Below are 26,199 nucleotides of genomic sequence, written 5' to 3'. Positions count from 1 at the left end.
TCCTTGTGAAACTAGAGATTTGCAAGCACCCAGTATGCGGGTGGCTGACAGGAAGCCCTCAGTGTTCTAGAAAAAGAAAGATGCTACTCGAGTCTTTATTAGTTTCACCAGTTGAGCCCAGGTGTCTATGGTTTGACAGTATGAAGTTAAAATTATTTCTAAAACATCCAGAATAGAATCCCATTTTCTTTTCTCTCTCTCTCTCTTTTTTTAAGATTTTATTTATTTATTTGACTGAGAGAGCGCGTGCGCTGGAGCAGGGGAGGGAGAAGCAGGCTCCCCGCTGAGCAGGGAGACCAAGATGGGACTCAATCCCAGGACCCTGGAATCATGACCTGAGCCAAAGACAGCCACTTAACCGACTGAGCCACCCAGGCGCCCCTAGAATCCCATTCTCTTAAGAGATGTGTGTGTGTGTGTGTGTGTGTGTGTCTCCATGGAAAATTGTCTGGGTGTATATGAAAATGTTAGGGTTTTGGGGAGTGGTTGACTTTTAGGCAATTTTAATTTTTTTAAAAGTCCTCTATTTTTTCTACAATCAACATGTATAATTTCTCTCTCTTTTTTTTTTTTAAGATTTTATTTATTCATTTGACACGAAGAAAGATCACAAGTATGCAGAGCAGCAGGCAGAGAGAGAGGGAGAAGCAGGCTCCCCACTGAGCAGAGAACATGATGCAGGGCTCGATCCCAGGACCTGAGATCATGACCTGAGCTGAAGGCAGAGGCTTAACCCACTGAGCCACCCAGGCACCCCAGTTGTGTAATTTCTAAGAAGAAATTTCAGTCAGGTGGCTGGCTGGCTCAAGTCAGTGGAACATGGGATTCTTGATCTTAGGGTCATGAGGTTGAACCCCATGCTGGGCGTGGAGCCTATTTTAAAAAATAAATAAATAAAAAGAAATTTCATGAGGCTCTTTGTGCTGCTCAGATGAGGTGTGAGTCCCTTTCACTCCTTCAGTCACCTCTACCGGAGAACATAGCTTGCTTGCAGGACTGTCTTGGGTCCCCAGGCCGTGAGGAGGTCTGGTCATAGCCATAGTCATCCAGGTTTCTGAGAAAATGGGCAGCCCTCTCTAAGGAGGGTCCAGAAGGCATTCATGAGTAGGTCTGAGCATTTGTTGCTTCAGGAAGCTGCCTACCACGGGGTCTTCAGCTCAGGACCCAGGCCTCCAGCTCCTTGATGCAGAACTGCTCTTGTCGGGCCAGTACCTCATTATTGAAAGTTGCACAAGGGTGGCTTCCCCCACGGTACAAGTCTCCATCCAACCACAGCCCAAACTGGCCACTAAAGAGAAGAGAAAAACCTTGGCATGACTCACTCCTGGATGTTAGTATTCTAGGTCTACACCATCAGCCACTGGCCTTACCACGACCACAGCACAGTTTTGCCTATTTCACCTTCCCTTAAGCCAATTTATATCCAGAACTGTTGGGAATTCCACCTGTTGTTCCCCATAGCATTTGGAGCATTTTTAAAAATAGTTAATTTTTTTTTTTTTTTAAGATTTTATTCATCTAGGGGCGCCTGGCTGGCTCAGTGGGTTGAAGATTCTGCCTCCGGCTTGGGTCATGATCCCGGGGTCCTGGATCAAGGCCCGCATCGGGCTCTCTGCTCAACAACGAGCCTGCTTCCTCCTCTCTCTGCCCACTTGTGATATCTCTCTCTCTCTCTGCCAAATGAATAAATAAAATCTTTATTTGAAAAAAAAGATTTTATTCATCTATTTGGCAAAGACAATCAAAGAGGGAACACAAGCAGGGAGAGTGGGAGAGGGAGAAGCAGGCTTCCCACCAAGCAAGAACTTTCCTGCTGAGCAGGGACCAGGACCCTGGAATCATGACCTGAGCTGAAGGCAGATGCTTAACAACTGACCCACTCATCTGCCCAACACCTACACACAGACACCCCTAAAGTTAAATGATTTTAATAAATATATACAGTGGTGCACCACTAGTCAAGTTTTAGAACATATGGAACATTTTAAATATGGCTATACTTAAACAAAGGAGTGACTCTTAAGACACGGACTCAGCCCAAAACACTTCAGAAAGCATCCATTCTAATCCTCTCACTGGACAGCAAACCAGGCTGGGGCTGGGAAGTAGGTTACTGCAAATCAGCAATGGCTTGTATGTTCTGTGCCAGACTATCTCTGTAGAGGCTCTTCAGGGAGTTGGGTGGGCAAAGAACTTGCCTGGTACTAGTCAAACACTGCTTTCATCTTTGCCCTTGAGATAAGATTTATTCTGATTTATTCTGCCTGAATCTGGGGGTCTCACCAGGAGTAAGGCTAACTTTTTCTTCCTAATGATGAGTGGTCATCTGCCCAACACATACACACGTGCACACGTACGCACGCATGCGCACGCTGGTTTCTTGGGCAGATGCCTGCCTTCCTCCAGTGAGTTATGAATCCTGATTTAGCCTCCCATCCCCTGACTCTAGCCTCATCCAACCATGCAGAATGCTGTTGCCCAAATCACATGCACACAGACTAAGCTGTCATCAACTGTAAAGACGTTGGAGGATAGTCCATGCCATCCTTTCCCCTCAGTGTTAGGAGGAGGCTTGAGGGATTTGGCTGGGGGACTAGGCAGCACCCGGCAGTGTTGAAGGGAGAGGCTTGGAAATTTACCATCAGCCTCTTCTCTGGGGCAGCCTAGCCCAGCCTTTCCGGACAGGGAGACCCTACCCCAAGACCCCGGGAGGACCGAGATACGGACCTGCTGCTGCCCATCATCAGTGAATCCAAGTCTCCTTTCACAAAGAAAGAGTTGCTTCCTGTCCACTTAAAGACCTGGGATGACAGGAGAAAAGCTGGGTTACTGGGGGAGTCCTGCCCTTGCAGTTTGACTCCTCACCACAGGGTGGCAGTGTTGTGGAGGGAACGGAACATCCAGGCCCAAGCCCCAGCTAAGCATCAAGAAGCACCCTGGCCCCTGACAATATTTCTTTCCATTTTCCCCAGATTTCACCTCTTGCCTTCCAGTCTGAGTTCCCACAAGGAAGCATCCTGCTTCCAAAGCTGGAGAGAGAAGGAGGAAGGTCCCGGTCCCGGTCAGGAGCTGGGCCCTGATTCTGCCATGAGCTGTTTCCTCTTCTCTTGCTGGAGCCTGCCCACTTCCACACGCTGCCTCATGCTCCGTTCCTGAGCAGGTGTGGTGTGGGCCCCACCCCAAAGACACACCCAGACTACCCCCGTTTCTGTCTTGTCCATGTCCATCTCCACTCGTGCCCACCCAATCCCTGCCAGTCACTCCTCACTGGCTCACAGCCGCCTTACACATCCCTGCTTCCAGTCTCCTGCCCACAGCCCATCTCCGCTCTGCCATGTGGTCGGATATCATCATTCCTCTGCCTAAAGCCCTCGGAGAGCTCCCCACTGCGATGGAAATACAATCCAACGCCTTAGTCTAGCTGGAAGCCCAGACTGCTCTGACCCCTGCTTTCCTCTCTGACCCCACCTCCCCCTACTGACTGTACTTCGCCTACACCGGCCTTGCTGTCCCTGGGACACCCAAAGCTGTTCCTGCTACAGGACCTTCACACTTGCTCATCCCTCTACCGAGAATGATTTTTCTCCAAGTCCTGAAACGGCCCACTTCTCATCTTTCAGCCCAAATGTCCTCGCATAGAAGTTTCCTGGGTCACCCTGTCTAACGTAGCCCTTCCTCCCAGGCCCTGTCCACTTTTCCTCGGCATTTAGCACTCTTAGAGATGATCCTGTTCATAATGACATGCCATTACTCGATCCACCTGTAAGCTGTCTGGATGCCCAGCAAAATTCCCAGGGCGTGGTAGAGATGTCTGTTGAATGAACAAATTATTCAAGAGTCAATTTGACCAATAAAAATACTTTTAGAAGGCCACAAAAGTATAGCATATTACTGCCTGTAATTAGCTGTTTTAAAAAAATGCTATGAGGGGGCACCTGGGTGGCTCAGTGGGTTAAGCCTCTGCATTCGGCTCAGGTCATGATCCCAGGGTGCTAGGATCGCGCCCCGAATTGGGCTCTCTGCTCAGCAGGGAACCTGCTTCCTCCTTTCTCTCTCTGCCTGCTTCTCTGCCTACTTGTGATCTCTGTCAAATAAATTTTAAAAAATCTTAAAAAAAAAAAATGCTATGAGCAGCCGAAAGATTTTTAGCAAGAAAATAGACCAATAAAAAAATAAGCCCTGGGCTCACAAGAGATGAGATAATATGAACAAGTAACCATGAAAAGACAGAATCATTCAGTTCCTTCTCTACTTTCACCGAAGAATGTGACCTTCAGACTTGAAGGAGTAAGATAAACATTGCTACGGAAGGAACGAAGACCCTGTTTGTGGTGCCATTTCCAATCGCCATCAAGGAGCCACTGAGAATGCGTCAAGAACACAGGAGGTGCCAAACGAAAGAAGATAGGCAAAGATTACCCAATTACAAAACAAAAGAAAACAAAAAACAGGATTCCAAGATGGGGCTGGGAAAACAGCCCCTGTTAAAATAATTCATTTCTGGCGCTTGGGTAGCTCAGTTGGTTAAGCAACTGCCTTCAGCTCAGGTCATGATCCTGGCGTCCCACGATGGAGTCCCACATGGGGCTGCCTACTTAGCAGGGAGTCTGCTTCTCCCTCTGACCTCCCCTTCCCCGTGCTCACTCTCTCTCTCTCTCTTTCTCTCTTTAAAAAAAAAATCATTTCATTCAACATTTTTTTTTTTTAACATTTAGCACCAGTCATTGTTTTATGTACTGGGTAGAATGGTGAATATAACAGACAAAAATTCCTGACTTCATGGGGCTCCTATTCCAGTAGGTGGAGGCAGGTAACTAAGTAAAATAAATAGTATGTTGACAAATGCTAAGGATAAAAAAGTAGAGAAGGACAAGAAGGGTTTTTATAAATTTAAATTAGTTGGTCATAGAGAGCCTCTCTGAGATGGTGACATTTGAGCGGAATCTTAAAGGAGGTGAGACCTGAGCCATGGGGTGATCCGGTAGAAGGCAATCTAGGCAGAACAGCATGTGCAAAGGCCCTGAGGTAGGAGCAGGCCTGCATGTTTAAGGGCCAGCGCAGAACTCAATGTAGCTAGAGCAGAGTGAGGGAAAGGAAAAATAATAAGAAACAAAATAAGAGACAGGCCAGAAGATGTAGGGTCTTGTAGGTTGTTATATATATTTTTAAGATTTTATTTATCTGAGAGAGAGAGAGAGAGAGCAAGAAAGAACACAAGACTGTGGGGGACTAGTGGAGGGAGAGGGAGAAGCAGGCTGAGCAGGGAGCCTGATGTGGGGCTGGATCATGGAACCAGGAACCCGAGATCATGGCCCAAACCAAAGGCAGATATTAACCAACTGAGCCACCCAGATGCCCCAGGCCTTGTAGGTTATTATAAAAACTGGGTTTACTCCAAGAAAAGAAGCTACTGGCAGCTTCGAGCAAAGGAGTGACATGCTCTGACTTACCTTTCAAAAGGAAAACTCTAGGGGTACCTGGATGGCTCAGTCTGTTAAGTGTCTACCTTCAGCTCAGGTCAAAATCCTGGAGTCCTGGGATTAAGCCCACATCAGGCTCCCTGTCCAGCAGGGAATCTGCTTCTTCCTCTCCCTCTGCCTCTCCTCACCTGTGCTCATTCTCTCTCTCTCTCTCTCTCTTCCCCACTCCCTCAAATAAATAAATAAATAAATAATCTTTAGGAGGAAGAAAGGAACACTCCAGCTTTTGTGATGACTGGGGTGGACGCAGGGAGACCTTTTAGGAGGGGTATAGCAGGAACAAGGACAATAATTGTGCCAGCTTGAACCAGGAGACACCAAAGGACGTGGTGAGAGGTGGTGGGTTCTGGATATTGATAGAGAAGGCAGAGCCATTGGGATTCATTGACAACTCAGGTGTAGAGTGTGACAGATAGGCATCAAAGCCAAAGGTGGCTCAGTGGGTTAAGCCTCTGCCTTCAGCCTGGGTGGTGGTCTCAGGGTCCTGGGATCAAGCCCCACATCAGGCTCTTTGCTCAGCAGGGAGCCTGCTCCGCACCCCGCCCCTGCATGCCTCTCTGACTACTTGTGATCTCTCTCTGTGTCAAATAAGTAAAATCTTAAAAAAAAAAAAAAAAAAGGACCCCCAAATTTTTGGTCTCAGTGGCAGGAAAGATGGAGCCATTAACTTCATTGGGGAAGATGGCAGGAGGGACAGATTTTGTGGGGGGGAAGCCAGGAACTCAGTTTGTGACCTGTGAGGCTTGAAATGCCAGGTTTGACGCCCAAGCAAAAAAACTCTGGGTAGTAGGTTGGGTATATGTCAGTTTGGAGTCCAGGGGCAGAGGCCATCAGCATGTGGGTGGCATGCACAGTGGTGAGAATGGATGAGACCTTGAAAGAAATGAGGGTAGAGAAGAGACAAGAACCAAAAACTTTGCTTTGGGACCCTCTGATGTCCAAATGTTGTGGAGGTGAGGAGGAACCAGCAAAAGACTCTGCTGAGGAGTAGTCAGTGCAGCAGGAGGAAAATCCGAGAACTATAGGATCTAGTATATGAACACAGGAAGGCGAGTGGTAATTGGAAGCCAGCATGTGTTTCCTTGGAACAAGGGACCCCTTTCCTGTTTCCTGGAAAGATTATCAGGCTGGCTGATGGAGACAATGAAATAGATACCTTGTGTTTTGCTTTTAGCAAGGAGTCCATAGGTGCTTGTGACCTCCTTGTCATGGAACCAATAATTGTGTTGCTGAGTCTATCTGTAAGTCCATGCATTGGAGGGGAGGTCTCTCATAGCAAACAAAAACATGAAGTAGTTCTTCATCTTTTTTTTTTTTTTAAGATTTTGTTTATTTATTTATTTGGCACAGAGAGAGATCACAAGTAGGCAGAGAGGCAGGCAGAGAGAGAGGGGGAAGCAGGTTCTCTGCTGAGCAGAGATCCCGATGCGGGGCTCGATCCCAGCACCCTGAGATCATGACCTGAGCCTAAGGCAGAGGCTTAACCCACTGAGACTGCCAGGTGCCCCTATCTTTTTTTTTTTTTTTTTTTTAAGATTTTTTATATTTTTTTGAGAGAGCGAGGGAGAGTTTGAGGGAGCATGAGAGGGGAAAAGGTCAGAGGGAGAAGCAGATTCCCTGTGGAGCTGGGAGCCCGATGCGGGACTTGATCCCGGGACTCCAGGATCATGACCTGAGCCAAAGGCAGTCGCTCAACCAACTGATCCACCCATGCGCCCCTAGTGCTTCATCTGCTGAACAAATATTTCATGAGGGCATGCAGTGGGAGTGCAAGGGGATATGTCCTTCCTCACACACTCTGATCCCCTACCCATTCATCTGCTGGGTTCCTAAATGGGCACTGTCCCCTTTCCAATTACTCTGCAGTTATTTTCACATGCTCCAAGAAGACTGCTCGCTTTTGCCCTTCAGCACCTGGTGATCTTGGTTGTCCATCAAGACCCGATTCAAGAAGCTCCTCCTCTAGGAAGTCTCGTTGGATCTCTGCACCCCCGTTCCATACAGGCACTCCTCCTTGCGTTTCTTCCACAGCCCTTATCCCTCTATATTGTGATCGCATCTCCTCTGTAAGCCGGAGAGCGTCTCCATCTGTTGTTTAGAGAGGCAGCCTAGCCGTGGCTGAGTTCAAGCCCCAGCGCCTGCTTCTGCATCCCGTCCTTACCACTGACTAGCAAGTCGCTCAAGTTCTCTGTGCCTCCGTTTCCTCAACGCTAACTGGGGCCGATAATAGTATGTACCTCAGAGGAATGTTGTCATGATTAAACACGCTAATTTGTGAATGTCTCAGAATAGTGCCTGGCAGGTGGTACACCAGCACCCAGTTAGCTGCGACTATTTTTATGAGTAGTAAAAGTAGTGTGCTTCATGCCAAGCCTGCAATGCTCAGCGTCTTATTCAATAAATAGCTCAGAGATAGAAAAGCTTTAGATGGGAAATGTCGGGGACTATCCCTCTCCCGCCTTCAAAAACCTTGCTTCAGAAGGCAGCAAGTGGGCGCCTGGGTGGCTCAGTGGGTTGGGCCGCTGCCTTCCGCTCGGGTCATGATCTCAGGGTCCTGGGATCGAGTCCCGCATCGGGCTCTCTGCTCAGCAGGGAGCCTGCTTCCTCCTCTCTCTCTGCCTGCCTCTCTGCCTACTTGTGATCTCTCTCTGTCAAATAAATAAATAAAATCTTAAAAAAAAAAAAAAAAGGCAGCAAGTACCCTCTGACTCCACCAGTCTTGTCTCTGTCATTCACCCATCTCCTAGTCGCCAGTCACCATGAATTAGAGGCTTAAGATCTGGCTCACCATCCTTCCGTCCTTCCTCATTCTTGCCAGTGTCCTTGGTGAACTTCATCATCTGCACAGACCCATCCTGTCCCTGCCTCAGGGCCCTTCCTTTTCCAGTGCTGGGGATTTCTTTCTTTCTTTTTTTTTTTTAATTTTTTTAATAAGATTTTTTAAATTTTATTTATTTGACAGACAGAGATCACAAGTAGGCAGAGAGGCAGGCAGAGAGAGAGAGAGAAGGAAGCAGGCTCCCTGCCGAGCAGAGAGCCCGATGCGGGACTCAATCCCAGAACCCTGAGATCACGATCTGAGCTGAAGGCAGAGGCTTAACCCACTGAGCCACCCAGGTGCCCCGTGCTGGGGATTTCTTACGCCACCTTGGCCACTGTCCCCTCTGTCCACACCCAGGAACCTGTCCTTCCCGGTCTGTTTCCAATGCCCCTCTCTCTTGGATCTTATATTCCAACACTTGGCTCAGCTGGTGTCCTTGCTCCAAGTCTCTGACCACAAGGCCACCTGTCAACTGTTGTTTCCATCTTCGTCTCATTGTCCTTCAGTCTCGCTGGCTGTCCTTCCCCCACCAGTCCAGACTAGGTCCTGTGGTCCATTTTACATTTCCATTCCCTTCATCTTCTGCTTCCCCCTCTCCCTTGGTCACACTAGCTTGGCGAAAGCCCCATCCTGGAGGAGCCCTCCCAACCACTTTCTCCATGCCAGAACCCAAGAGCTGAACATGGCTGGTGGAAAACACGTGCCCGGGGGACCAGCTTGCCTTTAAGCTGATGGCCCCTACCTCCAGTTCACGCTGCCTCGCTGTCTTTCTGTTTCTCTGGTTCTCTCCAGGAGGCCTCCCTCTCCACTCCTGTGATGACGATTTGATGCCTTCTCATTGCTCAGCCTGTATGCTCTATCCCCCAACCTCTCTCTTAGCCGATGACCTCAGCCCCCACTTCATAAGAAGACTGAAGTCACTGGATGTGTCTGTCTTTGTCTTCCTACCTGTACACCCACAGATCTACCTGCACTTGGACCCATCTTGTCTTTGCAGCCTGTGTTGGGTGAGCCAGTCTGGGGTCACCAGGGACCTAGCGAGGACTGTAAGAAATGGACATAAACAGGACCAAGAGGGATGCCCTGCCCACCACTGGCCTGGCCTGTTCCTTCTGTGGAAAGATGGAGGGACACCAAGCACTGCAGGATGGGAGATAGAGCTAGGGGCCACTAGGACCACAGGATCTTTACAAAACCGCCCCTCCCTCCTCCCTAGGAATTTCACCTTTAGCTGTGGGGAGAAGGAGAAGAGGAATGTCTCTCCGGTACCATAGAAGCCTTTGCTGAGTCGAATGGCCGAGGAAGAGAAGGCTCCAAACATCTGGAAAGCAGAAGAACTTTGCTGTGGCAGCTGGCGGGGAGTGGAGCTTAGTAATATAGGCTTATCCAGCGGGGCACCCAGGGAGCCTGGGACAGAGCTGGGGGGTGGGGAGGGCCCCATGGGCCCATCAATGCCTGTCCTTTCCTTTAATATTCCCTAAGGAAGAACTCTTGCTGGCAGAACTTTCACATGCTTATTTTGTGAAAGTAATCCTTGTAGAAAAGTATTAGAAGTTATCGATAAGCAGAAAGAGAAACTAAAGTCATTCCAATGCCCCCTTCTGCTCTGCAAGGTGACTGTAACGTTTTGCTGAGTTTCCTTCCAGCATCTGTTTAATGCCAGTGTATATATTCTTTTTTTTAAATTTTATTTATTTATTCGTCAGACAGAGATCACAAGTAGGCAGAGAGGCAGGCAGAGAGAGATAGGAGGAAGCAGGTCCCCCGCTGAGCAGAGAGCCTGATGGGGGGCTCCATCCCAGGCCCCTGGATCATGACCGGAGCCGAAGGCAGAGGCTCAACCCACTGAGCCACCCAGGTGCCGCCAGTGTATATATTCTTATACAGAAAACCAGATCTTATAGTACATCTGTTTTTTTTTTTTTAAGTTTTATTTATTTAAGTTATCTTTGCACCCAAGGTGGGGCTCAAACTTATGACCCTGAGATCAAGAGCTGTGCGCTCTTCCAACTGAGCCAGCCAGGCGCCCGATACCTCTGTTTTGTAACCGCCCTCCCCCTTTCGTTTTTCTTTATAAAAGTTCAAATACACAGAAAAGCAAAAGCAGGTACAGATACCCTCCATGTGCATTCATGTGTTCTCCATATTTACTTTCTTGCTCCTTATATATATTGCTGTTCTGTTGGATAGTAAGTTGCAGATACTACAAGCCTTTCACCTCTAAATGGTTCAGCTCCTAAGAATGGGGATTTTTCTCAGGGCGCCTGGGTGGCTCAGTGGGTTAAGCCTCTGCCTTCGATCTCAGGGTCCTGGGATCGAGCCCCGCATTGGGCTCTCTGCTCTGTGGGAAGCCTGCTTCCCTCTCTCTCTCTCTGCCTGCCTACTTGTGATCTCTCTCTCTCTCTCTCTCTCTCTCTCTCTCTGTGTGTCAAATAAATAAACAAAAAGATTAAAAAAAAAAAAAGAATGGGGATTTTTCTCATGGATGACCACAATACCATCATCTCACCTAAAAAAATTAACAATAATGCCATAATACTATCTAGTATCCAGTTCCTAATACATTTTCTCCATTGGCCCAAAAGTGCCTTTCATATCCTGCTTTAGGAACAAAAACTTGAGGCGCCTGACTGGCTCAGTCGGTGAAGCATGCAACTCTTGATCTTGGGGTTGCGAGTTCAAGCCCCACATTGGGTAGAGAGATTACTTACAAAAATAACCTCTTAAATAAATAAATAAAAATAAAAACAACACTTTTAATAGTTATGGCTTTACATAATCTTTCTTTCCAGCCCTTGGTAATAATAGTTCACTATGAAGCAGAGCCACAGTTCACTTGGCCATTTTCTCCCATGGGGTAGTTGATGGACTTTAAGTTTTCCCTCTCATACAGAGTGTTGAGGGGCAGAGGCAGGACCACTGGGAGGCAGCCATGGGGAGTCGGTTTTGGCTTAATATAAGGAATTACCTCCACGGTCAGTGGCCTTCTGCTAAGGAAGGAGCTCCCTCTTGAAGACGTGAGCTCCGTGGCCTTGAGGTGGAAGTTCCTTGATATTGGTGTCTTGAGACGGAAGGAGCGCCTGTGCACATGAGTGTCCTCAGGGGCTCTCAGGATTTCTAACATGTTCCTCCCATGGAAGAAGAGCAATTGCAACCAGCATTTACCCCCTCCCCTGGCCCCTGTCTAGAGAGCCTGGTTGGTGCCTGGCAAGATCCACACCCCCCACCCCCGGCCTTGGCGAGACAACAGGGGTCTGAGACCATGCCCTCCCAAGGTCCAAGGCAGCCTCCATCGCTCACTTTCCCTTTTAGCCTCCAACGAACAGGGGGATGTTTTCAAGCATAAATGGTTCATTAAGGTGTAGAGCCCCCTCTTGAGATGTCTCCCCAGTTGATTATTTGCTTCACCTCTGGCCTGCCTCCCTAGTAGGCCTGTAGCTCCAAGAGGGCTGGAATCACTTCTCTCTTGACCTTGCTCTCATCCACATCCACATCTAAGCTCACACATAGTAAGTGCTTAATGTACCTGTGTTGAATGGCTGAATTAGGGAAGGAAGGAAGGAAGAGAGGGAGGAAGGGCTCTCAACAGGGGAGGTCTCAATGCCTTCATCATTGTCCCTTGCAAGTGACAGGCTGTCACCTCTGCCTCCCGCCCCTGAGGCTGCCCTGGGGCAGGGCCCCCATCGTGTGGTTGGGTGGGGCCAGGGCCCACCTTACCTGCCCATCCTGGTCCCTCAGCACCAGCAGCACCGGCCCACTGTGGCCTTCCATCTGCCTGTACAGGCTCCGCAGGCTGAAGCCATCTCTCCATGTGCAGAAGGCCAGGCTCCAGGGATGTCCCATGACTCTGGCGGGGAGGTGGAGGCTGAGCTAGGAACAGGGCTGGAGGTAAGCGGGGAATCTGCATCCTGCCCCCTCCTTCCACCCTGCCCGCAGGGTCCCAGATGAACTGAGGTTGAACAGGTCCCACTCACACAGGCATGTGACGTTATGGGTACCAGAGGCGTTTACGGTTTCCAAGAGCCCATTAGAGAGGGAGTATCATTCCCATTTTATGGTTGAAGAAAATTAGGCTCAGGGAGGTAAAGCAACTTGCCTAAAGGCCACATGGGGAGTAAGTGGCAGAGCTGGGATTTGAACCAAGGTCAGCTCTCTCTTGGGACTTCCTCCCCTTGGTCACCTTGGTTCCTAGAGGTTGGAGAATAGATGAGATGGCTGAATCCCTCCGTCTCATCTTCCCTACCTCATCCTTCCCCCTTCCCCCTGGGCCTTGGGACACAGCAGGAGCGACCCCAGGTGTCCCTGGACCTGGCTGGGGTAGGGCCGGAGGGCGGGACCTGAGGCTCTTGGCACTGCGCCCGAACCTGCCTAATCTCCGAGGCTCCTAGAACCTGGCTGGCTTCTGCCAGCTGGGGCTCCACCGGATCTTCAGGAGCCAGAGCTGAGACCGGAGCTGGGGCTGGGGCTGTCTCCTCTTCCTCCTCCTCACCCTCCTCCACAGACAGAGCATCCTCCACCCGGCTGGGCTATGAAGACACAAAGAGGGACCAGGAGACACCGGCTGCCAAGTCTTCGGAGCCAAAAGCCTCGGCTGCCTCATCACCCCTGCTTAGGCCCCAGCCACCTCCACCCCAGACAGGGGAGGCTGGTGCCCATGGCTGACAAGACCCGCCCCTACCAGCCCAAGGTCAAAGGTACACACGCCCATCAGATGTGGCCACCGCGGACTCTGTGGTTTGTCTACCAGCCCGCTCTAGATCCAGAGCAGATGCCAAGGATCAAGTTCGAAGCTCAGGGGCAGGGAGAAGGGCAGGTGGCAGCCCAGCCCCGCCCAGCCCTGAGAGCTGCAGCCGTGTGTGTCTGCACTTGAAACAGGGATAATAATATCAATAATCCGAACAATAACAACACAGACAGCGGCCAATGTCCGTCAGCGCACCCTTGACCAGGCCTGGCTGGGCGTTCGCTGTGCATATCTCTCTATATTTTCCCAAGAATCTTAAGAATGTTCTCCTTACTCTCCTTATTTTACGAAGAAAAGGAATGAGGGCCAGAGGCTTCCCTGTCAGCCAGGGGGACAACGCTTGCAGCAGCTGAGAAAGCACGTGCAGGTCTGTATGAGATGTGTGTTCATCCGTGGGAAGGTGTGTGTGGGCTTAAAATAGACTTGTGTTGGCAAATCAGTGTGAGAAGGTGTTGAGTAACTTTGCGTGTTTACCCATCAACATGTTGTGAGTGTGAGTTGGGATTGTATAAATAGGTGTGTGTCGGTGTGGATGTGGGTTGGCTCATGCACCCATTCAATCGAGCTTCCACTCTGTGCTAGAGTGTGTGTTTGAGGGCGTGTGCATGTCTGTGCGTGCGTGCGTGCGTGCGTGTGTGTGTGTACACATGCACCTGCCCACAATGACCTGGGGACTTTTCTTAAGAAAGAGAGGCCTCCTCCAGGATGAAAAATGACCAAGACACTGCTTTCCTAGTCCCCAGGTTCAGGCCTAAGGAGGGGGTCCTAGCTGCATGGGGCTTCCGGACAGAACTCCAACTGGCTGGAGACAGGAGTCTGTGCTCCTTGGGGTCTCAGGACCATGGGGTAGGGGATCCAGGTCCCTGGGTCCTGAACTCTGAACTCCAGGGCACCTGGAGAGGGAATTGGAAGGGGAACACAGCACCCGCCTACATCCAATCCTAGCCCAGACCCCACCTGCCAGAGATCTGGCCTCTCCCACTTTGCTGGCCTGACCTCCCCAGACCAAGCTGGGCCGCTTACCAGCCGAGTGTAACGCCAGCGGAGACCTTTCATTCTGTCCGAGCCAGGGCCTGGTAGGAAGAGTCCTGAGCTCTCCCAGGAGAGGAAGCTCTGTGGTTAAGGCCTAGAGATGAGAGGGAGAGGCCTGGGCACACCCTGCTAGCTCCTGGCCACCCAGCTGCCCTTTGCTCTCTCTCTCTCTCCTGTCACTCCCAGGATGAATCGTCACTGGGTAGGTCTGTGAGGTCACCTACCCTCAGCATTCAAGGTCTCACTTGGAGTTAGCAACCAACCTGTATTAACCATACCTAGGAAATTCTAGCTGATTCCCTTCCATCTCTTTAACCTTCTGGAAACTTGGCCTAGGGATTCTGGCCCTTTTGGGCAGATGACTGAGCTCCAGGCTGGGAGTCTGGAGTCTCTGGTTCTCTCTCTGACCTTGGATAAGTCCCTTGTACCCTCAGGCTTCAGTTTTCCCACACAAAACACATTGGACCAGATCATCTCAGAGGCCCTCACAATACTGACTGCCGGCAACTCAGTTCCCTCTGAAAGCCAGTGGGTGTATTTTAACAGAAGCTCGAAAGGAGCCAAGCCTAAACCAAAAGAACAAGTGAACAAAAATCTTCATTTTTCTTATTAAAAAATAAGGCGTGTATATTATAGAAAGTTTGAGAAATGTAGAAAAGAATAAAGAGAGATACAAAAATATTCATAATTCCATCTCTCAGAGATAAACTCTCAACCCTTAACTGTATTTTTTCCAGTCTTTTTCATTTTATAAAGTGCCTTTTCCACTTAAAAATGAGAATTTTCCAGTGACATTCAGCACCTTTTGAGCACATGATTTTTAATGACTACGTATTATCTCATCATAGGATGTATCATTTATTCCTTAACTGTTGGACATTTTGTTTGCTTCTAATTTCCGTGATTATAAGCAAAACTGTAGTGAAATTCCCTGCTCATAAATACTCATAAATTATATACTTTATGATAAACTTCAGAAGTTGAATGCTGAATCAAAGGGCATACACACAGGTTTTTGTTTGTTTGTTTGTTTGTTTTTTAAGTACTCTCTGCACCCAGCATAGGGTTCTAACTCATGACCCCAAAGTCGAGTGTTGCAGGCCACTGACTGAGCCAACCAGGCACTCCCATATAGTTCTTTTTTTTTTTTTTAAGATTTTATTTATTTGGGCACCTGGGTGACTCAGTGGGTTGGGTCCCTGCCTTTGGCTCAGGTCATGATCTCAGGGTCCTGGAATCGAACCCTGCATGGGGCTCTCTGCTCAGCAGGGAGCCTGCTTCCCCCTCTCTCTCTGCCTGCTGCTCTGCCTACTTGTGATCTCTCTCTCTGTCAGATAAATAAATAAAATAAATAAATTTTAAAAATTTAAATAATAATAAAAAATAAAAATAAAAAAATTTTAGAAAGGTTTTATTTACTTATTTCAGATAGAGAGGCCAAGTATGAACAGGAGGAGGGCCAGAGGAAGAGGGAAAGAGACAAGTAGACTTCCTTCTGAGCCAGGAGCCTGACATGGGGCTCAATCCTAGGACCCAGAGACCATGACCCCCACCCCCCCAAAGTCTTGTGCTCAACCCACTGAGCCCACCAGGGGCCCCCTATAATTCTTTTTATTTTAATAAATATTTATTCATTTGACAGAGAGAGAGATCACAAGTAGGCAGAGCAGCAGGCAGAGAGAGAGGGGGAAACAGGTTCCCTACTGAGCAGAGAGCTGGATGTAGGGCTTGATCTCAGGACCCTGAGATCATGACCTGAGCCGAAGGCAGACGCTTAACCCACTGAACCACCAGGCGCCCTCTACAGTTCTTGATAATGTTTCCAAGAAGGAAGGCTTCCCAACGCTTAAAGCTGACCCACCTTGAGGTATCTTTAGCGAATCTCAGGGAAATCTATTTCTGATCATCAAATTTTATACCCTTAAATTACAGATAAGGAAATGACTACTCAGAAAGTGGAGACTTACCATTGCCCCACTAGTATAACACAGTGGTGGCGAGTACATTCTCTGGAGTCGGGGAGTTCAAATCCTGGTTTTGCTACTCTCTTACTATGTGACCTTGGACAAGTTAATCAACATCTCTGTGCTTCACTTTTCTCTTCTGTAAAATACTAATAACCACCTCATAGGGCTGTTGTAAGAATAAAAGAAAATAATGCCTGGGGTGCCTGGGTGGCTCAGTCAGTTAGGCATCCAGCTCTTGGTTTCAGCTGGGATCATGATCTCCTGGATGGAACCCTGCTCAGTGGGGAGTCTGCTTAAGGATTCTCTCTCTCTACCCCTTCCCCCACTCATGCATGCATGAACACCCTCTCTCTCAAATAAAGAATTAAATAAACCTTAAAAAAATATATATATAATGTCTGAAGAACTAGGATGCTGGACCCAGCCTCCGTCCTTCTGTTTGCAATTCAGTGAGATAACCCAGAGCGCCTGGTGTTTGGTGAGCAGTGGGTAAATGACAGTGCTTACCGCTATCCCCCCACACCGCCTCTGAGAAATCCAGGGCGCAAATTCCTGACACATGGCCACTCAGTCTCCACCTGCGCTCTTCTGGGACAGATGGTCACGTGATCATTAATGGGGGGAAGAAGTAGCTCAGCAGGCAAGGAAAAGGCAGGAACTATGGGAAAATGTACTTACGCTGCAAAGCCTTGGCTTCTGGCAATCTCCCAGCCTGTCCAGCCCGAGGATTTCCTTAGCACATCTGCCCGAGAGACAGGGCCACTTCCAGAAGGAACTCTTCCATCCGGCAGTCTGTCCAAAGCAGCTTTATCTCTGCATCCTGGTACCGCCCCACCCCCCCAGTAGCAGCAGCTAGCCCCTCCGCCCCAGCCAGGCTCCAGGCGCTCCTCCCTGGCTCTTATACCTGCCTCGAGGGTGGCAGCCCTGGCCTTGTGCCCACTCCCGTTCCAGTCGGGAAGCCTGGCAGTGATTATCGCCCATCAGAAACTCAAATCCCATAAACACACACAAACAAGACCTTGTCACCCTCTGACCTCCAGCTCTGCCCTCACCAGTCCAAGGGGATGGAGGACACTGACATCATAGCTGTCAGGGGCCACCCAGTGCCTGAAGCCTACCATGAGGAACTTTGCTTTATCAGGTAGAAATGCTACAGGAAAGGGCAATGCTATGGGACTCTCTGTTGATCACCCTACCCCGATGCTGTTGGAGGGGAAGCCCAGGGCTGGGAGGCAGAGAGAGGTCCTGCTCTGTCCTGCTTGTTTCCCCTCTCTCTGGTGAAGTGAGGATTCTTTCCTTACTGGCTTATTGTGACAGTACGTGAGATCATTCACAGGAAGCCCCATGGTTGGCACACAGTAGGCACTTTGCCCACAGGGGTTCCTTTTCTGTCCCTGGCTCATGGTAGGAGTCCATGAAAGCTGTGTTGTCAAACCACAGAACCTCAAGTTGGAAGAGGCTTCAGCTAATCCCAGAACAAGCAGTCTCCCCTCAGGGCAGTGTCCCCTGGAGAATATGTCCACCAGCGGTCTCCCGGCCTCTGCTGGGTGGGTGGCCCCTTGTCTCAGGACGCCCACCTCATTCTCACACAGCCGAGAGGGTTCTCTTCTGCTGGGCTTTGAGTTGAGGACCTGAGTCTGTACATAGGCTGCCCAAGGCCAGGTCTCTTGGAGCAATGCCCTCTCCAGGAAGGGTGGGGTGCAGAAAAGACTTGTATTATGGGGAAAACAGGCAAGTGAAGGGCCCTGTTGCCATCCCAAACACGGCTGTTGCACTATGTGTTTAAACTGTAAATGGTCAGGGGTCACACGTTCGGCTCTCTGAGCCCTCCCGGCCCTTCTCCCCACCATATTTTCCCTAGGCTTAATACCTGACCCACCGGGCCCTTTGAGAAGCCAGTGAGATCTGCCTTGCTGTCCCATTCTTTGTGCTTGTGTCCAGGAAAATCCAGAATGTGACCTGTCAGGACCACGCATTGCCAATCATAGGCCCCCGAAAGCTCCCACGATGGGATCCTAGGCGCCAGAGTGCCAGACATCCCAGCTCTGCCTTGGAGCTTGTGTTCTCCTTTCTTCTCCAGACCACATGCCGCCTCTCTCAGAACGCCAGTATTATTGCCAGCCAACAGTCTGAATGTCCAATCAAAGGGGTGGAAAGGTTAAGTGACCCTTGGAACATCCACTCTGTGGATTATTTCTAAGTATTAAAAGTGATGTTGGGACACCTGGGTGGCTCAGTTGGTTAAGCAGCTGCCTTTGACTCAGGTCATGATCCCAGCGTCCTGGGATCGAGTCCCACATCGGGCTCCTTGCTCAGCAGGGAGCCTGCTTCTCCCTCTGCCTCTGCCTGCCATTCTGTCTGCCTGTGCTCGCTCTCTCCCCGCCTCTCTCTCTGATAAATAAATAAAATCTTAAAAAAAAAAAAATAAAAGTGATGTTTACGAAGAGTTTATAAATGCACGGGGAAATGTCTCTGCGCTCTGGTGAGTGGGAAGAGGCAGGACATAAAATCCTATGTGCTGCACGGTTTCAGCTATGGGAAGTATTCTTGGTTAGAGTCCTTTCGAGAAAATACTCCATGCTTTCTGGGCTGGCTGGCTTCACCTCACACGTCCTGGGAAATCTGGTTTCTGTTCTCTGAGAACTGAGGTCTTTGCGCTCCTTGGTTTCCTCACTCTTACCGGGTGACTTGATTCTCCACTGAGAAAACAGAAGCCATCGTCTGTCACCCTCTCACCCACCTGACAGAAGCCCCTGCATCTCATTCAAGTATTCCATCCTTTCTCCAGGACAATGGAGGTAAGGGCCCTGCTCTTTTCAAAAGCCAAGACCCCATCTCTCTGTCTGTCCCTCTACTCTCTCTCTCTCTCCATGTGACAGTCCCCTCCCCAAATGCCCCATTTCTCTTCTTCCTGCACTCCACCTCTATGTCCTATTCACTTGTCAGTTCACTCCCTTTAGCTTCTGTCCCCACCACCCTGGCTCCCCACCTATTCAGTGAGGACTCCCTGACTATATTATACTTAAAGCAGGTTCCCCTACTAATTCCTCTAATTTTCCACAGCCAGTGGTTTGTTTCTACCATGATTTGTACGATGAAAAGAAAAAATCTTTAGTTTAAAAAAAAAAATCACCTCTTCTTTGAAGCCTTCCTGGATTTAGTCTTCCTTCTGTTTTAACCATGTTGGTCAATTTAGTGGCTTGAATGGGAGAAAATAAACTGCTTTTCCACTGGGTCACCGGCATCCTTTCTTATAATCTGATATCTAATTCTTATAATCATTTGATGCTTCATTCCTTCTTGGGTAGAGCTTCATGCAGCATACACTGTGTGCCAGAGCTGAACACTGGCCATTAGTGAAGCACAACAGACTCTGAAACTGGATGACCCTGGGTTCTAATCGGTCTCAGCTCTGCCACTTCCAAGCTGTGTGACCTTGGACAAGCATTCCGGTTATTCACTGCCGCGTAACAAACTACCCCAATACCTAGCGGCTTAGAACAACAATATTTATTTTGCAGTTTGGGACAGCTCATTTCTGCTCTACTTGGCATCCGCTGGGACAGTGCCAAGGCTGGGGGCTGAATCCTCTGAAGGTCCACTTTCTCACGTGTCTGGGGGTTAGCAGGGACCAGAACCGCTGTTGTCGGCTGGAACACCTTCACCAACCTCTCCAGGAGGCCTGGGCTTCCTCCCAACACGGTGGCTGGGTTCCAAGGTGAGTGGATTAAGAGAGAAAGCACCTGAGCCCACGAGAGAGTGCTGAAGAGCATTTTTTTTTAAAGATTTTTATTTATTTATTTGACAGACAGAGATCACAAGTAAATAGAGAGGCAGAGAGAGAGGAAGGGAAGCAGGCTCCCTGCTGAGCAGAGAGCCTGATGTGGGGCTTGATCCCAGGACCCTGAGATCATGACCTGAGCCGAAGGCAGAGGCTTAACCCACTGAGCCACCCAGGCACCCCTGAAGAGCTTTTTATGAGCTAGTCTTGGAAGTCACAGCATCACTTGCCACTGTCTGTTGGTGGAGGCAGTCACAAGGCCTACTGAGGTTCAAAGGGAAGGGATATAGATCCTGTCCCTCAATGGGAAAAGTGTCAATACCACACTCTAAAAAGAATGATTGGGATGAGCTGTGTATTGTTGTACCTTTCTTTGGAAAATAGTCAAGTACAAGGGGCTCCTAAGCTTGGGCATCTGGGTGGCCCTGTTGGTGAAGCATCTGCCTGGGACTGAGCCCCGCATCAGTCGCCCTGCTCAGCGGAGAGCCTGCTTCTCCCTCTCCTGATGTTCCCCCTGCTTGTGTGTGTGCGTGCTCGCTCTCTGTCAATAAATAAATTAAACTAAAGAAAAGAAAAGAAAGAAGCTCCTAACATTCCCGAGTTCCTCTGCTGAAGGGTTGAGCTCAGAGCCTAGCCTAAGTGAGTGCCCAAGGGTCGGGAAGCTGCAGACAGCCTCCCTGTCTGTGTGTAAGCAATTCTAAACTCCCAGCAAGTCTCATTCCTTCTGTAGTTTCCCTGGTCTGAACTGAGCCTGAGTCTAGACACCCCCTGCCTAGGCGCCCCCACCCCCAACCTTGAACTCCACCCCACCAGGGTCTTGCTGCCCTCCTGGGGCTATACTGTAGATTCATGGCTCCCCAAACCCAAAGACCCTCAGAGCAGGAAGAGCCCTCGGATTCCCCCCACTCTGGGCCATGACTGTTGGGACCCAGGCAAAATGTACGGTAAAGCCAGGACTCAACGTCCAGGACCAAGTGGGAAGATTGAAGTCACTGTACTCTCAGGACCACCAGTGTGGCCATGGGTTTGTTAGGAATGGCTGAGCTGGCCAGGACTAGCATGTCCCCTGCCTGGATTAATACCATCCAGCCTCTCCAAGCCCACATTCTTGGAGAGGAAAAACCGAAACACAGAGAAGGCAAACCATTTCTGAGAACTCACTAGAATTCTCTGTACCAGTCTACAAGAAATGGGGACATCAGAGCTAGGAGTCTGTCATCTGCTACATCAGACTAAATCAGGTGGGGACTCGGGGGCACAGGAGGTGAGAAGTCTTGCTCTGGCCCTTGCCCCGATGCCACACAATCCTACTTCATTTTTTAAAAAAGATTTTATTCATTTATTTGATAGAGAAATCACAAGCAGGCAGAGCAGTAGGCAGAGAGAGGGGGAAGCAGACTCCCCGCTGAGCAGAGAGCCCGATGATGCGTTACTAGATCCCAGAACCCTGGGATCATGACCTGAGCCGAAAGCAGAGGCTTAACCCACTGAGCCACCCAGGTGCCCCAACTCTACCTCATTTGTAGCGAATCTGCGGTGGCCCATCTCCTTCCTATACTGGATGCTTCACGAGGTCAGGAAGGCACAGTGACAAGTCCACTCATTGTTCTATCTGGTGCCTCTGGACTAGGCACCAGGATGGTTGGGGGAACAGGGGAGCTGTGCTATGCCAGGATGGGGTCTGAATGCCGGGAAAGAAGGCTTTGCGGAGAACTTGCTAAGTGGCCCTGCTCCACAGGGCTCTGTGGGGGCGCCTGGAGGAAAATTCTGAGGGTGGAGGGGCACTCACACCTGAGTGGACACCTGGACACACCTAGATCAGGACGAAGCCATGTCTCAGGTGAGAAGGCACACCCCAGGATTCTCTGCTGCGAGAGAGGTGGGAAAGACATGAAGAAGCAGACCTGGTGTCAACCGACTGTCAAGGGCAGGAAGAAGAGAAGAAATAGGACTTGGGGGGGGGGGGGGGGGAGGGGGCCGGGGGGGGGAAAGGGGGGGGGGAAGAAGGGGGGGGGGGTAGGGGAGAGAAGCAGGTGCAGAAGGGTAAACATCACCCTGCAGCCCTCCCCAGGGGGCAACGTGGTGCCACCCTGAGGATGGGTGCCCACCCATGGGGCAGCCAAAGGACTTAAAACCGGCTCTGTATGGCGGTGGCTAGGTGACGGGGAGGAGAGCAGCAGCAGGGAGCGGGGGAGGGGACGGAGGAGGGGAAGGTGTGACAGACACGCGAAAATCCACAGCAGAGCCAGAAGCACAGCCCTGCAAGGAGAGAACGGAAACCCACCAGAGCCAGGGCTCTGGGCAGTCTGGGGTTGCTTGGGGGACGGAACGTGTGGGGATCAGGACAATTGTCTTTAGTCTGCGCCAGCCCCCTCCGGGGGTCAGAATCTACTCCCAAAGCATCGCCGGTCTGACATCTCATAGTGGACCACCCCCATTTAACTATGCAGAGCCTGAAACCGGGTTGGGGTTGGAGGGAGTATGCCTGAGATCCCAGCCCGCCGAGGTGTGCAGACCTGGGCATGCACTTAGGGCTTCACGGTCCCTACGCCTGTGAGAGGGAGGCTGAGCTAGCTGAGCCAGAGAGGACGCCCTGGTGGTGTGAGGTTTGGGCTCCATCCCCGCTCGGCCATTGACTTTGGGCTAATCGCTTACCTTCCCTCGGCTTCAGTTTATGCATCTGTACTATGGGATAATTGTCTTGCTTTGCAAGGTTAAGGGGGGCGGAGTTTGCGCACGCTCCGCACGGCCGCGAGGGGCGAGGCACCGGCGGTGTATATGGATGCTGGCTCCTGCGATCTGAGGTCGGCTCGGCCTCTGCCTCCGAGTCCCCTCGCTCGCCGCTCCCGCGGCCCCTGCCCGGACCCTGGGCGGAGGGGAGCGTCGGCTGGGTGCGTTCCGCTGGCGGGCAGGGGAGGGGGCGGCGGCGGAGCGGAGCAGGAGAGAGCCGGGGCCGCGGCAGCCCCGGCCTGCCTGACCCTCGAGGGGGTCGCTGTTGCCTCGCAGATCCCTCCCTCGCTCGCCGCCTGTGTCCCTCCCTACCGCTCCCGCCGCGTCCGCCTTTTGTTCGCGGAGCCGCGCGCCCCCGAGCCGAGGCGGCGGGGCGGGGAGCTGGCGGGGCTGCGCGGGGGGCGGGCCGCGCCGGGCGGAGCCGGGGCCCGGGCCGCAGTCGGACTCGGAGCCCGGGGGAGCGACCGGCGCGCAGGCAGTCGAGGCCCGGGCGCGCTCCGGGGGCGCGGCGAGGCCGAAGGGGCGGGCGCCGGGCGGAGCCGCAGCCGCAGCCGGGGCGCCTGGAGGCGGTCGGGCCGCTCTCTCCGAGCCCAGGGCAGCGGAGAGCCTGTGCGGCAGGGGTCCGGGCCGGAGCGCAGTCCCGCGGCTGAGGTGGGCCGAGAGGAGCAGCCGCCGGAGCGGCCGGAGCGGCGCCGGGACCCTCCCCAGGGGCGCGGAGGCCGGGCGGGCCCGGGCCATGCGCACCGCTCGCTGAGGCCGAGGGAGGCCGCGATGGAGGTGCCGGCGGGGGAGCCCCCAGCCCGGGGCTGCGGTCCCCCGCCCGTGCCCGCCCCGGAGAGGAAGAAGAGCCACCGCGCGCCGTCGCCGGCCCGGCCCAAGGACGTGGCCGGCTGGTCTCTGGCCAAGGGCCGCCGCGGCCCAGGCCCGGGCGCCGCAGCCGCCTGCAGCGCCGCGTCCTCCGCGCGGCCGGACAAGAAGGGGCGCGCGGTGGCGCCCGGGGCGCGGAGCGCGGGGACGCGGGTGGCTGGGGTCCGCACCGGGGTTCGTGCCAAGGGCCGCCCGCGCCCCGGCACCGGGCCGCGACCGCCGCCCCCACCGCCCAGCCTCACCGACAGCAGCTCTGAGGTGTCGGACTGCGCGTCGGAGGAGGCCCGCTTGCTGGGCCTGGAGCTGGCGCTGAGCAGCGACGCCGAATCGGCGGCCGGGGGTCCGGCGGGGGCCCGCACGGGGCAGCCTCCCCAGCCCGCGCCGCCCGCACAGCAGCCCCCGAGGCCGCCCGCCTCCCCCGATGAGCCGTCGGTGGCCGCGTCGTCGGTGGGTAGCAGCCGCCTGCCCCTCAGTGCCTCGCTCGCCTTCTCCGACCTCACCGAGGAGATGCTGGACTGCGGGCCCGGAGGCTTCGTGCGAGAGCTGGAGGAGCTGCGCTCGGAGAACGACTATCTCAAGGTGGGGGCGCCGATGGGGCAGCGGGAGGCCGTGGGAGACGCGGGTTGTGGCGGCCCCAGGGGCCTGAGGCACTAGCCGGCTCACGGCGCGACGGAACGAGCTGGGAAAGGGGGCCTTAATCCTCGGGGACCGCCCTGAGGGCGACGTAGAGCTCCCACACATCCTGCCTCCCTTTTTATTTGGGAAACCGTCCCCTTGAAGAGGAACCCAGTTGAGGAGACGGGCCAGAGAGCCCTGATTTTGGAGGGAGGGAGTCTGGAGAAAACTGCTTTGGAAGATGCCTAGCTGCATTACTTGGGATGGGGTGGAGGGAGTCAGTGAGGGTCTGGAGCCTGTCCTTCAGCTTCTTAGAAGCCCCCCCCCCTCGCCCCCTGCTAGGGGCCAGGCCTTTGGTGGCTCTCTTTTTGGGGGGCAGTATTGGGGTGCACTTGTGCCACAGGGAAACCTGTGGCTGTCCCCTGCCAAGGAGAGGCTGGAACACTGTGCTGAGTCTTCACCCAGAGCTTTCCTTGGTGCAGGCCTGTCCCCGCCTGTCTTTCAGGGCGGGTCCTGTTTGAAAGCATGACATCTGGGAACATCCCCTTGGCTAGCGTCCGACTTCCGCACAGTGTAACGGTCCCACAGCCTGGAAGGATGATGTCGTGGGAGAACTGGTTCAGGGGCCGCTTCCTAAATCCCAGGATGTTGTCTTCTGTTCTCTTCTGCCCTGTGCACACAGCAGTCCCACCGGTGTCCCATGGCCCAGGGACCTTGTCCTTCCCGTGCTCCTGGTGAGAGGAGGGAACCTGTCTGTCTGAAAGGGGCATTCCTTCTGGGCATCTTGGGGACCTGAGACCTTCTCTGGAGAGCAGACCCGTCTTGCCTTCATCCTCAAGGGGGGAATGAGCACCTATTGGGGACTGGCCAGTCTCTGCCTGCTCACTGCCTGGTCCCCAGCTACTCCACAGGCAGCCCAGTGCTCACGTACTGGCCGTGGCTGGAGAGACTGAAAGCTTCATGGGCTCTCCTAGCACTGGCTGGACATGGTTTTGGAAAAGGCCGCAGTGCTACCTGCCACTTTTGTCCGTTGATGGCCTGGCACAGCACCCCAGAGTACCCTGGCTGAGAGCCCCAGAATTAATACCCTTCTGCTGATTGATGTCTGCCTGCCGGCACTTAGCTTTGCACTGTGGCTCTTCTGGCCAAGTAGGTTTCCCTCTCGTGAGATTTTTAGGGTCTTGCTCAACTGTGTCTCTCCCTCCCGATTTCCCCCCAGAATCTCCTCTCCAGCATTGCTCGGGAAATGCTTGTACAATAAAAAGACAGAGTTTGAATCAGCATAATCCACCCCTTCAGCCTCTGATCTTACCCCAAGCTAGGTCTCAGCTTCCTCATCTGTTAAATGGGTGGGTGGGTCTTCCCAAAGGCCCCATTCACGGCTGACAATTGAAGGCTCAGTCAGGGCTCACAGTCTTCAGAAGCCCTGGGTGAGGAGAGGCCCTGTGGGGGGTGGGTGGGAGGACAGAGACAAGCCAGAAAGAGGCCTGGCCCTGCCGTCTTAGTGCCCTGACTGCTTCTGGCCCTGGCTGCCGGAGCTGCTCTGAACTTAGACCTCCTGGACCACGTTCTTCATCCTGGCAAGGGAGGTGGGCCCTGGAGCTTTGCTTCAAGGTCTCCTCCTGCACCAACCCTTGTGGGCTCCTGTCCATTCCATGAAGTCATTGGGCAGAGCTTTGGAGCCCACCTGGGCCAGTGGTGACTGTTAAGATGGACGGTAGTCCCCAAAGGCTGGGGGTTGAGCCCAAGGTCTCCAGGGGCCGAGGCCTGGCTGTTCATCTCCCCCTGCCTGGGCTGGGGCTGAACCACATTTCTGCTTCACGGGCAAGTCTCAGGAGGCCACGAGGGGATTTGGGGTCTAGCTTCCTGGCTGTGTGGTCTTGGACAAGCGACTTACTGTCTCCAGACCTCAGTTTCCTCGTTGTAAAAAGGTCCATCATGCTTCTTTCAACCTTAACGGTTAAAGGAGATGGTGTGTGTAAGCACCACTAAGAGTGCCTGGCGTGGAGTGAGCCTCACATGAGAGTGGTTGTGATCACGGCTGCTCTCCAGCGGGAGGGGACACATTTCCTCAGGCACCCGTCATATTCTTTGTGGGTTCTCTGGGGGGCAGAATAGCCTCCTCCCGACCCGAAGCGGGCCTGACTCTTCTGGCCTCTCAT

The 26,199-nt window shown here is 52.4% G+C and overlaps 2 protein-coding genes across 5 annotated transcripts in view; one reads left to right on the top strand and one right to left on the bottom strand.

The window, feature by feature from the left end:
- Nucleotides 1-579: 579 nt before the first annotated feature.
- Nucleotides 580-16,908, bottom strand: TLDC2 (TBC/LysM-associated domain containing 2). Of its 2 annotated transcripts, XM_059406966.1 has the most exons (7): nucleotides 16,723-16,908; nucleotides 14,069-14,171; nucleotides 12,666-12,827; nucleotides 12,019-12,171; nucleotides 9,527-9,622; nucleotides 2,728-2,801; nucleotides 580-1,288 (listed from the first exon to the last, which is right to left on the bottom strand). In XM_059406966.1, the coding sequence occupies exons 2-7, from the start codon at nucleotides 14,099-14,101 to the stop codon at nucleotides 1,153-1,155; spliced, it is 654 nt and encodes a 217-aa protein (XP_059262949.1). In that variant the 5' UTR covers nucleotides 14,102-14,171; nucleotides 16,723-16,908; the 3' UTR covers nucleotides 580-1,152. The 2 variants fall into 2 exon arrangements, with proteins under 2 accessions (XP_059262949.1, XP_059262950.1); XM_059406967.1 differs by lacking the exon at nucleotides 9,527-9,622.
- Nucleotides 16,909-23,047: 6,139 nt separating this feature from the next.
- Nucleotides 23,048-26,199, top strand: part of MTCL2 (microtubule crosslinking factor 2) — a 67,758-nt gene continuing 64,606 nt past the window's right edge. For 2 of the 3 annotated variants that reach the window (XM_059406963.1, XM_059406962.1), the window contains exon 1: nucleotides 23,048-24,001. In XM_059406963.1, the coding sequence (XP_059262946.1) occupies nucleotides 23,327-24,001 (675 nt within the window). In that variant the 5' untranslated portion in view covers nucleotides 23,048-23,326. The remainder of the gene's footprint in view (nucleotides 24,002-26,199) is intronic. The other variant, XM_059406964.1, reaches the window with a different exon arrangement.

Source organism: Mustela nigripes, chromosome 7, assembly GCF_022355385.1.
Source record: "Mustela nigripes isolate SB6536 chromosome 7, MUSNIG.SB6536, whole genome shotgun sequence".
In the NCBI taxonomy this organism is placed as follows: domain Eukaryota; kingdom Metazoa; phylum Chordata; class Mammalia; order Carnivora; family Mustelidae; genus Mustela; species Mustela nigripes.
The sequence above is the reverse complement of the archived record's forward strand: the minus strand, read 5'-3'. Positions and strand labels throughout refer to the sequence as shown.